The 12,986-nt window shown below is 40.2% G+C and overlaps 2 protein-coding genes and 1 pseudogene across 2 annotated transcripts; 1 reads left to right on the top strand and 2 right to left on the bottom strand.

The window, feature by feature from the left end:
* The first annotated feature begins 655 nt into the window (after positions 1-655).
* On the top strand, positions 656-4,629 carry zgc:172182 (coiled-coil domain-containing protein 89). The gene is made up of 7 exons (XM_061793628.1): positions 656-973; positions 1,964-2,436; positions 3,121-3,251; positions 3,328-3,464; positions 3,535-3,611; positions 3,693-3,792; positions 3,866-4,629. Exons 1-7 carry the CDS (start codon positions 878-880, stop codon positions 3,950-3,952), a joined length of 1,101 nt encoding a protein of 366 aa, XP_061649612.1. The 5' UTR covers positions 656-877; the 3' UTR covers positions 3,953-4,629.
* Positions 4,032-10,049, bottom strand: LOC133487279 (ATP synthase subunit beta, mitochondrial). Its single transcript, XM_061793627.1, has 10 exons — positions 9,848-10,049; positions 8,925-9,098; positions 8,654-8,828; positions 7,159-7,280; positions 6,899-7,083; positions 6,343-6,501; positions 4,925-5,047; positions 4,637-4,849; positions 4,359-4,560; positions 4,032-4,276 (listed from the first exon to the last, which is right to left on the bottom strand). Exons 1-10 carry the CDS (start codon positions 9,951-9,953, stop codon positions 4,179-4,181), a joined length of 1,557 nt encoding a protein of 518 aa, XP_061649611.1. The 5' UTR covers positions 9,954-10,049; the 3' UTR covers positions 4,032-4,178.
* Positions 10,050-10,610: 561 nt separating this feature from the next.
* On the bottom strand, positions 10,611-12,868 carry LOC133487280 (E3 ubiquitin-protein ligase TRIM35-like; annotated as a pseudogene).
* Between the last annotated feature and the right edge of the window lie 118 nt (positions 12,869-12,986).

Consider the following 12,986-nt stretch of genomic DNA (forward strand, 5'->3'; position numbering starts at 1 on the left):
TGGTAGATTAATAAGAGTTAGCGGCTGCCACCTAGCTGCCGTAAAGTGATACTACATTACCACCTGTTGCCATGACGTGGTTTCCAATGGCAACCGAGAAACTCAAACTTGGACATGGGAAAAGTTTCTCAGCGTCTTTTTGAGTGTGTGTGTGTGTGTGTGTGTGTGTACTTCTTTGAGGCTACATTAGAACGCAGTTTAAGTACACTTAGGTATACACAATGCATTGTAAATATAGCTTCTGAGTATACACGGCGTGATTTTTTACATTTCGATACCATATAACGTTTCCTAGTTTGTATTGTACTTATACTTATGACACTAACGTTACAGTATCCTACAGTACTGAGACAATTATACCTGAAATCTGGATTGTCATTAAAAGAAAGAAGAAAAAAAAGAAATGACGACATATGACATTGTAGCTCTTACTTATCGTAAGTCAAACACGACGCCCCCCCACCACCAAAAATCAATATTGCTTCTCTCAAAAGGGGAAAAAGGTGACATAATACAAGTTAACTAACCTTAAGAATCTGATATAAATGTTTTAAAAAAAAAACTAATTGTGTTTGCCCTAATGCGCTTTTCTTGTCAATTTAAATTGATGCTTCAGGTTGGTGGCGTGCTTTTTTTAAGAACAGGATGACGCCTAACGAGATGATTACGTCATAACGTCGGTGGGTCGTTGTGCTCTAGAGTCGGGAGTAGTGCACAAAGTTTACTCCATCTAGTATACAAGTAGGAACCTAGCAAGCTCATTAAAACGTTCAGTGGCTAAATTAGTAAAAACGGGTCTTTAGAAAACGACATAGTTGTGAACATTTAGTTTCAAAAGACAGCAATAACTTCAAGGGTGTTTGTTGAATTAATCAAAATGTCGTCTCAACGAAAAAAGTCCGAGAACGTGAGAAAGAAAGTGACCAAGTCTGAGGATAACCTGTTACTCTCTGGACTTTCACTCAACGTTGCCGTAAGTATTATTATTGTAGATACATTTTTTTACCTTCGTCTGCTCTATAGTCAAATGAGTGTTTGTGTGCAGTTGGATTTGATTTTGGTCTCTTAGTTGTACGTCACTTATGATTGACGTCATGTTGTCTCAAGTGAAACTTGTTTCGTCAATAAAGTTGGCACCAAATTCAATAAGGCAAGTGCAGTGAGAATGTTTAAAATTATATGATTACTCAGTTTATGTAAATGTATTCAGCACTTGTGTGAAATTGTTTACTTGGGCCAAATTTAAGTTGGAAAAAATATATAGGCTATATTTTTTATTTAAAACTGGTGAAGTGATTTGAGGTCATACATCATTAAATCAGACTTATTTAACAAATGTAAAATAATTTGTACAATTTACGAGGTACATATTGATTTTACTTCAATCAAGATCCTATATCTTCAATGGCATTCTCCATGATAAATAACTTTAATTTTGATACTTTTGACAGTACCTGACACATGGTACAAGACGCACAGCCTAATGCAGTGTTTTCCAGCTTCTATTTTACGTTACAAAAATCTCACAGCACACCACCAAACAAAAATGCCACAAAAAAACTACCAAAATAATTATCTCTCCTCAATTTAGCCTGTTTAATGAACACAAAGCAAATATGCTCACACGAAGCCATTATTCTGTTGTATGAATGGCAACAGGTTTACTGTAGCTTCTGCCATCTAATGGTAGAACATTCAGTTGTTCTGCCTGTGACTATTTATAACTGGCATATATACAAGAACAAATATATTTGTAATTAATAAATAATTTTGTGCAAATTACGTGAAATTCAATCATTTCCTGCAGCACACCTGATGGATAATTGTTAACAGTGATGAAAACGAAGTATTATTTTCTTTGTAAAGGTAATATATGTGCAGCTTTAACTAACATTGTGGTTACAGAGTTTCCTTTACGCTTACCACCACCACCAAATACTTGGTTTTCTTGGCTTTTCCGCAGCACATGGACATCAATCAGAAGACTTTGGAGAAATGCAACATCCTCCCCGCCGCCGATTTAACGGAGACATTGCTGCTGGAGTCTAGAATAAAAGAACAAGCCAACCTGATCTGTGTACTAAAAGAAAGATCAGGCGACCTTTTTCACCAATGTCAAAGTCTGCAGCAAGTCAAGACCGAGCTGGAGAAGCAACTTGAAAGCTGTCAGAAAGAAGTTGTGCAAAAGCAGCAGAGAGCGGAGCTAGTAGAGAAAAGATTTTTGGATTTAGACGCCAACAGTCGAGCGATTATTGTGTTCATGGAGGAGTACAAACACCAGAATGCACAGCTGAAGTTAGAAAACAAGCAGCTGCAGACAGAAAATGACATGCTTTTCTCCCAAAAGTTACACGATAAAGAGGTGACCGTTCAAAAGCTGACAAAGCAAATCAAAGCGTTGACAGAGGAGTTCACAACTAAGGAGACTGCATATCAGTAAGCTTGTTTTTTTTTACATTAACAGCAACAATTAAACACACTGGTGCAGCTGGTGCCTTAAGATAAAAGTTAAATTTGTTCCAGCCCCTGACACACACACAAAAATAGGGGAATGTTTTTTGAATAAAGAAAATGGCACTCTATAATATTGTACTTTATACAAACAGAGTAAATACATAAATAGAATGTAAAGTTTTAAACAGTTTGTGCATCATTATTTAATTTAGTTCTCGTGGTGCGCCTTCTGGTGTGCCTGCCTTGGTCACTGAGGGACAGAAAGACATGTCATGCAGACACTAAGAAGAAAGAATAAACTACTGTGACTCAGTAAGCTGCTGTAATATTAGTCATTTTATGTAGTGGATAAAGAATATAGTGTATGCCTGTGAGTATTGTGATATCTGTCTTCATGTGTTGCGACAGTGTTATGTGAAAGTATCCGCTGCATAAAGGGTAACGCCACCACTTTCACAGTAAGTGCTCAGAAGTCTAAGCAAAAAAAAAATGTTTTTTTTAAATCGGCAGTATGACAGCTCGTTCCTCAGAAAACTAAGTCAGGTCACGCATATGTCAAGGCAGCACTGTAGTTGTACTTTTTATCTTTTGGGTTGTCTTCTCGAGCAGTTGAAGAATATCAGGTCAATGATAACTAAAGACACAAAATCTTGCTTTGTTTAAAAGGGAGAAAATAACCCAAAGTGAATCAACATCCTTGAAACAGTCAAAAGAGCATCAAGAAATGGCAGCATCGTTACTTGAACAATTGACTGAATCTCAGCAACACCATGCGATCGCAGAGCAAACGTGGAAAGGTAGGTGGGAAAGAACTCAATCCTGTATATCCACATGCGATATATTTAGGCACTTCTGAACCTTTGGCTTCATCAGCCGTAAAGCTGAAACTTATAAAAGCCGAGGAGCAGCATGCCTTGAAGGAAGCCACAATGAGCAAAAGTATTACAAGCCTCACCAAAGAGAGAGACAAACTGCTGCGTACCTCTGTGGAACAAGAGAACACTATACAGGTAAATTTGGAAAAATGGCACTGCTCACCAGAATGTATAATTTTATTTTTATACACTTATATAATTACAGGAGAAGCTAGAAGAACTCCGGCTTCTGGAGATACAATACAAAGAGCAGAAAAGAGCCCGGACAAAAGCAGAGGAAAGGTAAACAAGGTTGCTAAATTTGTCTGCTGTTAAGTGAAAATTCATTTCCAATAAATTGCTGCCATATGTCTCTGAATTCAGGTTTAAACAGGAAGCACAGGCAGTTAACACAGATAAAAGAGTGAAGGCCCTCAAGCTGGCCCTGGAAGAAGCCAGGACAAAGTACCAGAAGCTGAACAAGGTTTGTTGTGAAGACAAAAATGCTGATGACCTATCTAAGCTCATACTGAGTGTTTATGTCAATAATTTTACAGGATTTCGAGGCATTCAAAGAACACAGCAACAGTCTACTTACTAAGGAAAGGGAGCTAAATAAGATACTGCGACACTTGAGGAACTAAACCTTCAGATTTTGCAAATCTCTCAAGAATAGGTCTCAATTAAAAACCATCAGTGCACAAAAAAAAGACAGTATGAGCATTGCTGTATCACAATGTCATCTTTAATCTCATTGTAAGCTTTCCAGATCATTACAAGCAAAGCACAACATATTTAGCATGACACATCAGAAGTTCCTCAAATAGAAATTATACTGTACAAATCAGAGAGCCTTCCATACATTATCATTTAAGAGTGTTCCTCTGCCAATTTCTCTGCCTTTTGGACCACTTCTTCAATGGGACCGACCATATAGAAAGCCTGTTCAGGCAAGGCATCGTAGTCACCTGGAGAAGAGTACGGGAAGAAAGGTTTTAGCAGGAAAAGAGCTTTATTCCATTTTGGAAATGTATTCTTTTGCAGCACTACCTGCTAGAATGCTCTGGAATCCTTTAATTGTTTCCTTGAGAGGCACCAGCTTCCCCATGTGGCCAGTGAAGACTTCAGCCACCTGGAAAGGCTGGGACAGGAAACGCTGGATCTTGCGAGCACGAGCTACAGTCAGCTTGTCTTCCTCAGACAGTTCATCCATACCCAGAATAGCGATGATATCTTGTAATGACTTGTAGTCCTGCAAAGAAAAACATGTAGGGGTCATTACATCTCATTTTGACTCTTTATTAAAAAGCTGTTGACACAAGTCTTGCCTGAAGAATCTTCTGTACGCCTCGAGCGATGTCGTAGTGCTCAGACCCCACAATGTTGGGGTCCATGATGCGGGAGGTTGAATCCAGGGGGTCCACGGCGGGGTAGATGCCCAGCTCAGCAATGGCTCGGGACAGCACAGTGGTGGCGTCCAAGTGAGCAAAGGTTGTGGCGGGAGCGGGATCGGTCAAGTCGTCAGCGGGCACATAAATCGCCTGCAATGCGAGCATGTTTTATTTTGATTCTGTCGACAACAGCTGCCACATCAATCCCGTCCAGCCACTTCCTACTTGCACTGAGGTGATGGAACCTTTCTTGGTGGTAGTAATTCGTTCCTGCATGGTACCCATATCAGTGGCCAAGGTTGGCTGGTATCCCACAGCAGAAGGGATTCGACCCAACAGAGCAGACACCTGAAGGACAATTACACAGTCCACATAATACCATCGTTACTGAATGGATTATGTTGTAAATCAATGCATACTCACAAAATGTTAGGGAGATTGGCCTTAAGTCAAATTTCAGGATGACTATAATGCACTACGGTAAAACCTTTACCAGTAAACTTAATTCAACCTCAAAACTCTTGACAAGGAACTCGCCCTAAGGTAACTGAAGTGGCCCATCACGGATAAATTACAGTTGGCGACTCTTCAAGTAATTGAGCACCACACATCTACTGGCTGGCTGCAACAGAAAAACTGCAACCCTGTATCAGGTTTGAGGCTGTACGGTATATATATATATATATTTTTTTTTTTTTTACTGAACCACCAAAACATGGTGCAAATGGCAAGGAATAAGTGGATTGCCACAAAGAAGAAATGGGAGAAGAAAAAAAGTAGAGAGACTGTTGGCAATGATTGAGCTCCCCATTCACTGACTCCATCTGCATTTTTGTGCCAGAATCCCCTTTTTGTTTTCAAGCCATGGGTACATATGAAATTATAAATATTGTAAAACTAATACTAGGTGGCGTCGTGGCAGCCAACTGGGTCTCGCTTATGCGTAGTAAGTGGAAACCCCTTTTCACAATGTTGCAACGCCGCTCACCGGCAATACAAATTTTGAATCAGATAAAAACCACTTGCCAACGGTCAGCCACTCATGAAAACTACTTGCCAAACTCAGCACACGTCGTGACAGTTCACTCGGTTTTGGCCATGTCACTCAGTGTGTGGCGGGCCACACAACAAGCTGAATGGCAAAATTCATAAAATGTGTTGATCTATTCATCGGCCAATAAATTTCCTGGTTCTGTTAGAATTTGTGTTTAAACAGTCCTCGTCATGGGGCTGTTCACATTTTGATCTCATGAGACCACGACAACACTTAACAGTACCTTCCCATTGCAAGTCTTTGACCAGTGTTCTCAGGGATACATGGCCAATACACTTAGAGACTCTGCAACAGAGTTAAAGTGACTGGAAGAGTTACAGAAAAGCATAGAAGTGGACATCCTTTGAAACGTATTAGTGCATTCATGGATTACACACCTGGTGTGAATTTAGCTGTTCAGCTCCTTCATAGAGAACAACTGGTTGTGCAAAAAGTACTGAATCTTACAACAGTTTGAAATCTGCATTCAAAAATGTTGAAAAAGTCCAATTCACCTGCAAATGTTATCGCACATTTTAGGTTTATCCTGAAATTTCATCCGGAGGCCGAATATCAAGTTTTTGTAAGTAGTGCATGTTATATTGTATACCTCTGATCCAGCCTGGGTGAACCTGAAGATGTTGTCAATAAAAAGAAGCACGTCCTGTCCCTCTTGATCACGGAAATATTCCGCAACAGTCAGGCCAGTAAGAGCGACTCTGGCACGAGCACCTGGTGGCTCGTTCATCTGACCATACACCAGTGCAACCTGAAAACACATATTAGGTGTTTCAACGCTAGACTGGACAATGTGCATCTGCAACATGATTAGGAACGCACACAATGGCACCGTACATATTTAATTATGGTTGTAGTTTGCAGTGATGCAGAACTGCATTAAATCATAGAGAAATGTTTCTAATATTTTGTGCCTCAGCCCGAAATTTTCTAAATGTGACAACATTACACAAACTGAGAAACGCATGGTCATAGAAGACCACAATGTATCCTACTGAACTTCTCGATTTACTAATGCAATCCAATATGGAAGTACAATACAGTAAACAGATTGTGCACATATGCTCGAAACATGTAATATCTGTATATAGTGGATTGAGCAGGTGTACCTATTGTCGTGGCTGTTGTACAGGCATTGAGGGTGTTACCTTTGAGGTGGTGTCCTTCAGGTTAATGACGCCAGACTCAATCATTTCATGGTACAAGTCGTTCCCCTCACGGGTGCGCTCTCCAACTCCAGCGAACACAGAGTAGCCACCGTGAGCCTTGGCCACGTTGTTGATCAACTCCATGATTAAGACAGTCTTACCCACGCCGGCGCCACCAAACAGACCTGGCACACAACTGGCACAATAGTTAGGAGATCCTTTCACGTATAAAGGAATTCAAAGACAGTCTTGTTACTGACCAATTTTTCCACCCTTGGCGTAGGGTGCAAGGAGATCTACCACTTTGATGCCAGTGACCAAGATCTCCTGCTCCACACTCATGTCAGTGAACTCGGGGGCTTCCGCATGGATAGGAGCGGTCCTGTACGACAGCAGAGGTTATTTTTAACTTTGCTATTTAAAAACATCTATTAATAGAAGTTGTGCGGAAGGTCAAAAGTTTCATCACCTTTTGCCTTTCCTTTGGATTTTCGTAGATTTTGTTTTGCAAAATTAAGTTAAAACGTGCATTTACAGTAGTTAATAAAGGTTGTGTAATACTTGACTCTGAAATGGATTATTTCTATTTCCATTAATTCCTGAAAAATAGTTTTGTGAAACACTCAAACAGGGCCGCCCACAACTATTGAATATTTTTAGAATCGAGTATTCGACCGCTTGTCCCATCAATTAATTGGATAAAAATAGATTTTGCGTTATTAAATAATGTGCAAGTCAGGTGCAGATATTATTTGTGTCCACTTGGGGTCACCATCCTCACATTCTATTGTAGTATCTGTAACTTTGAATCTGTATTTGTTTTAAAGGCAGGGCCTGGTGAGTGACGTGGGCGTCAGCAAAAGAGAGTGCAGCGTTGCATGGCTGTTAACTGGCTATGTCGTTAGCCAGTCAGTGTGTTGACTGAGGGTGCATTACAATACATTCTAACTAGCGATGGTTGACTACATTAAATTAGCTAACAGTGATACGCTACTTTGTGTTGGCAATTGTAGATGTGCTTTTTGTGGTACACGCTCCACTTTCTCTCCCTTGTTAACTAGGAAATTATCCCAAACTTTGGACATTCTCTTTCTTGTACGGGCTAACTTCTCCTGGCGCACCGCCATCAAGCCAACTTAGTTCTCCACAAAATGGTGCATGCAACTGCAGTAACATTAGTCTATGCAGATAAATGATCTCTGTGACGTATCAAGGTAGAGATATTACTTTGACCTTTTTTTATAATACAATTATTCCATTAATTGTTCCACTCCTATAATACAATGACGTATCAAGGTAGAGATATTACTTTGACCTTTTTTTATAATACAATTATTCCATTAATTGTTCCACTCCTATAATACAATTAGAGAATGATCATTGTCCAACAACAGACCGTTTTACCTTATTCCGTATAATGACAATTTACATTTCCCTCACAGGATGAATAAAGTCTCAAACACTCACTGGGTACATCTTATATGAAATATTCTGCTTCTCTTTAGATTTTACAAGAGTATCAAGTGTTTGGTGAATTAAGTTGTTTATAAAGTTCCACTGAATAAAGAGACTGCTGGAATTGTGGCACAGTTTGTCTACAAGAGATCTGGTTCATTATGCTGAAGTGGGATCATTTTGACATTGACTATTTTTAAATAAGGTAGACTCACTTTCAAAAGCTATTTCAAAGCAGAATTTATTTTTTTTGTTAGAATTGCTACAGGGGAATCTAAAATGTAGCACAAGAAAACTTACTGTTTGGTGCTAATTGGACCACGTTCATCAATGGGTTCTCCAATGACATTCATGATCCTGCCCAAAGTCTCTGGCCCCACAGGAATTCTGATCGGGGCCCCGGTGTCAAGAACCTTCTGCCCACGGATCAGACCCTCTGTGCCATCCATGGCGATCGTCCTGACTGTGTTTTCACCTAAAGAAAGACAAGAGTATAGAATGTAAAAAGAACCATCTGTGGCTTTGCTATGACATGTTTCTATATTCTGGTATCACACTTTAACTCACTGACCGAGATGCTGGGCCACCTCGAGCACCAGTCTACTGTCACGACCTGTCACTTCCAGCGCATTGAGAATGGGGGGGAGGCCTTCGTCAAACTGGACGTCCACGACAGCACCGATCACAGCTGTGATGCGTCCATTGCCAAGAGCTGCCTGAGCAGCAGGGCTTGCGTACCCCCTGCCTGTAATGACACATCAAACTCAACTGAACCAGATTTCCAAGTACACCTACCAGTGTTATTGGTCCACTCAGGAAGTTCCAAGATTTAAATGAAATGTTTTTTGTCGCTACATAAAGCTGTCAAGACCTGACACATAGGCTGAACTGTATGTAAGTATGCAGGAAAGTGGTAATGATGCTGATTTGAGTGGACTGTAAATTGAGATCGGTGTGATGTACAGTACATATTCTATTTCAACTTTGGTGAAAGTTGGCAGAAGTAGGACAGTAACTTAACTAGCCCATAACTAGCCACAACACGTTACTCACTTCTAATTATAACAATATGGATGGATGTTTATTATTGTGGTTGCAGTATGCAGAGATTTACTACTACACTGAATCATACTAAAAGCTCACATTGTAGTTATCTTATTTAGCTAACATGAAAACAAATATTATGAGAATCAATCTGAATAATTTGTACATGTTATTTTCCCTACATTCATTGTTACTGATAACGTAGAATGAGCTTGTAGTTTTGGACGTAAAATTAAAGGTCATTGAGGACATGACAACAACGTCAGATTAAAAAGAAATACAACGGCTAACATTTGATTGTCACATATTCAACACAAATATAAATAATAGCATGTATTCATTTTTAATTCAGACATTTAAGGCGAGAAAAGTAGAGGCCACGTCCATCGGGAACAGTCCAGAGGACATTTAGCAATGACAGTCCAGCGCGCTAGAAACATAACAACTTACCCAAATTTAGGTTCACATTTCTACCACCGAATGTCTTCAGTGAGTTGGCACCGGGCTTCAAAGCCTGAAAAAGCCCGTTACTGCATCGTCCTATGGTAACCAGCATGGTTAAGATGGCTGAAGGTGAAGCCGCTCAGAGGACAGCTTCAGTATGAACTCCTGAGCAGACCGGCGGTGTTGCGCATGCGCAGTGTCTCGTGCTTTCGTGCCCTCTTTTGACCGCAGGAGGGCGGTACAAGCACTGCCTGAGACTATAATCACTAACGTCACATCCGGTGAGAGGCCGCCTTCTGTAATTCATATCAGAAAATAGCATCATTAGCTAAATACATAGGAAAAAATTACAAAGCTGAACATGGAATAAAATAGTTGGAGAAATTGTTTAAAAAAATAGTCAATTGGCAGACAGATTCAACGTTAACTTAACTTGTAACTTATAGCAGTCGCGCTTATTTTTTTAAACATTGTATTTTCCTACTTTTAGTCTATCTGCATCTTCACACTTAATTTGTAAAGATGTCTTGATGGCGGTATTATTTTATTTGGTACGATAATTACCCAAGCTAAACATTAAGATATTTAAACAATTAGGAATTTATTATAATAACTACCGACCATTGCACATAACAAAATATGGATTTTGAAATTCGTCACAAAATGTGGAGCAATCACTGAGAAGAAACCAATATACTGTAAGTCTGCGTCATAAAAAACACAAGCTTACATATTTTTGCTTAAATAGAATAATTTTTCTTACATGGTATAAATCAATAATATGAATTTTAAAAAAAATTTTTTTTTTTTTGTTTATTGAACTGGTCAATCCATGTAAAATCGCTGCTGGAGAAATAATATCTAAAACAACACGACATCAGATTTCAATTCGTTTATATTCTTGAAACTAATTTACATGGTGTCGCTGCATGTAAGACAATTCTGGGAGCAAAATATGTCCAACGTCGTCACTGAGTTTGAGTCATAACGCAAGGTGAAAGTGGTATTATTTTCAGAGGCCCTTTATCCTTTGTTTAAAAGTAAGGATACATTTTCTTGTTACCAGACAAATGTGACCAAGTGGAAGGGCCTTTTGTGTCTAATTCAGTGTTTGTAAGAGATTCAGAGAATGAAATTGATCTTTCGTTAGTGTCCACATGAACTCGGATCCTCTGCAGTTTCACTGGCGGATTCCAGGATCCATATGGTCCTGAAGGTGTTTTGTATCTATCATCACGGCATCCAATGGTCCATGACTTGATGTTAACTGGAGAGTCCCGCGATGCTACCCCCAGTCGCCAGTCTGTGTTGTCTCCGACCTCAACATCCCAGATGTGCGTTCCTGAGTCCAAAGCAGAACCGAGCACAGCGTTCCAGTATAACCTCTCTAGATTCTTTGGACGCTGCGCTCCGACTTTAGAATGCACACTGGTCAGATCTTCAGACAGACTGAGTGTTCGAATGACTGTGTTTGGGTCCAGAATCACAGGACTGTAGGAAACCATCTCCCTCATTCGTTCTCACACGGTGAACTTGAGGTTGCCAACATGTTTGACTTCATCCAGCAGAGCTCCTAGGAGCAGCTCGGGCTTATCAGGCAAGAGCTGGATTCTGGTAATTGCATTCTGGAAGTTCTTCATCAAGGAAACATGGTCAGATGTCAGTTCCTCTGTGGTTCTGATCATGTCCGAAATAGCGGCCATATCTCTGTTTAGAGCCTCAATCTTTTCCTTCATAATGTGACTTTTCATCTGCTCTTCATCCCTCAGAGCAGAAAACTTGGCCTCCTCCTCAACATGCAAAAAGTGACGAAGCTCCTCAAAATCTTGCTTAATTTTGCTTTCAACCTTGTCCCTCTGGAGCTTGATGTACTCTGCTTGATCTCTTCTGTTGTCTCTAATCTTAGTATAATCTTCCAGTCTTTTCTTTGCATCCTGCAGGGCTTTCTGGAGTTGCTCTTTGTGATATTGCGGAACTTCATCCAGGGGACAGAACTTGTGGCCAGCATGGATTTTTGCATCTCTGCAGACCTCAGTTTCTCCTCATGAAACATGCAGATGTCCTCTGACTTCGCTGAGGCTTGTGAAAAGGCCTCATACACATTCCTCAAGGCCAAGGCCTCGGATGTATAATAATCGAGTTACACCTTTTTCTACAGACTGGACATGATCGATCTCCTTTGTCCTTCCACCACTGCTGCACACACAGGCACGACAGACGCTTTGACGACACGGCAGCATGACAGGATCTTTAAAGATGTCTAAACAGGTCGGACAGCAAAGCTCCTCTTTGGCTTGGCTAGCCATGATCCTTGTGAAGACACTGTCTCAGTCTACAAGCGTCAAACATTCACTCTCAGGAATCTGAAAGCTGCAGTCTGTTTGCCTCGGTCACGAGTGAGTGGATGCTTAATTGTCCAAAAAGTCCCAAAGTCAACTTCCTGGTTGCTGAAGTTGTGCTTGCATTTTTCAGACTTTAATAGATAACACTTGGGATTGTATATGACCAAACCTTTATATACTATTTATCCATCCATCCATTTTCTGAGCCGCCTATCCTCACAAGGGTCGCGGGCGTGCTGGAGCCCATCCCAACTATCATCGGGCAGGAGGCGGGGCACACCCTGAACTGGTTGGCAGCCAATCGCAGGGCACATATAAACAAACAGTATAGTAGAAATGAGATTTGCCAGATACAAAAGTGCAAAATTAAATGACAAATTGGTCAGTGGAGGGAGTGTCATGTCAAGAATACATTCAAATATATATTGACACTTACTGCATCATTAAAGTACAGTACAGTATGAGCATGTATTCATCTCAGAAGGTTAAAGCTGACAAATGTCTGGATGACGCTGTTATTTTGTTTGATATAAATCAATACATGTGTATGCTAAATTCTAAGATACTTAATGTGTTTTTAGGGACTTCATTTTTTTTCCATTTGTTAATGGCATTCTTTTTTTCAAACTGTTAACCACCAGACAAATGCCAAGCCAATAACAAACATTATAATAAAAAGAGAAGGTATTGGAGTTCATTTTATCCACTGGAGGGCGCACTGACGACACTTACATGACTGATGCACATGTAAAGGCCAATGATTTCATAAGCATACGAATATAAAATGGTGTGCCGCCTAAGCG

This window comes from Phyllopteryx taeniolatus, chromosome 12 (assembly GCF_024500385.1).
Source record: "Phyllopteryx taeniolatus isolate TA_2022b chromosome 12, UOR_Ptae_1.2, whole genome shotgun sequence".
NCBI classification, from domain to species: Eukaryota; Metazoa; Chordata; class Actinopteri; order Syngnathiformes; family Syngnathidae; genus Phyllopteryx; species Phyllopteryx taeniolatus.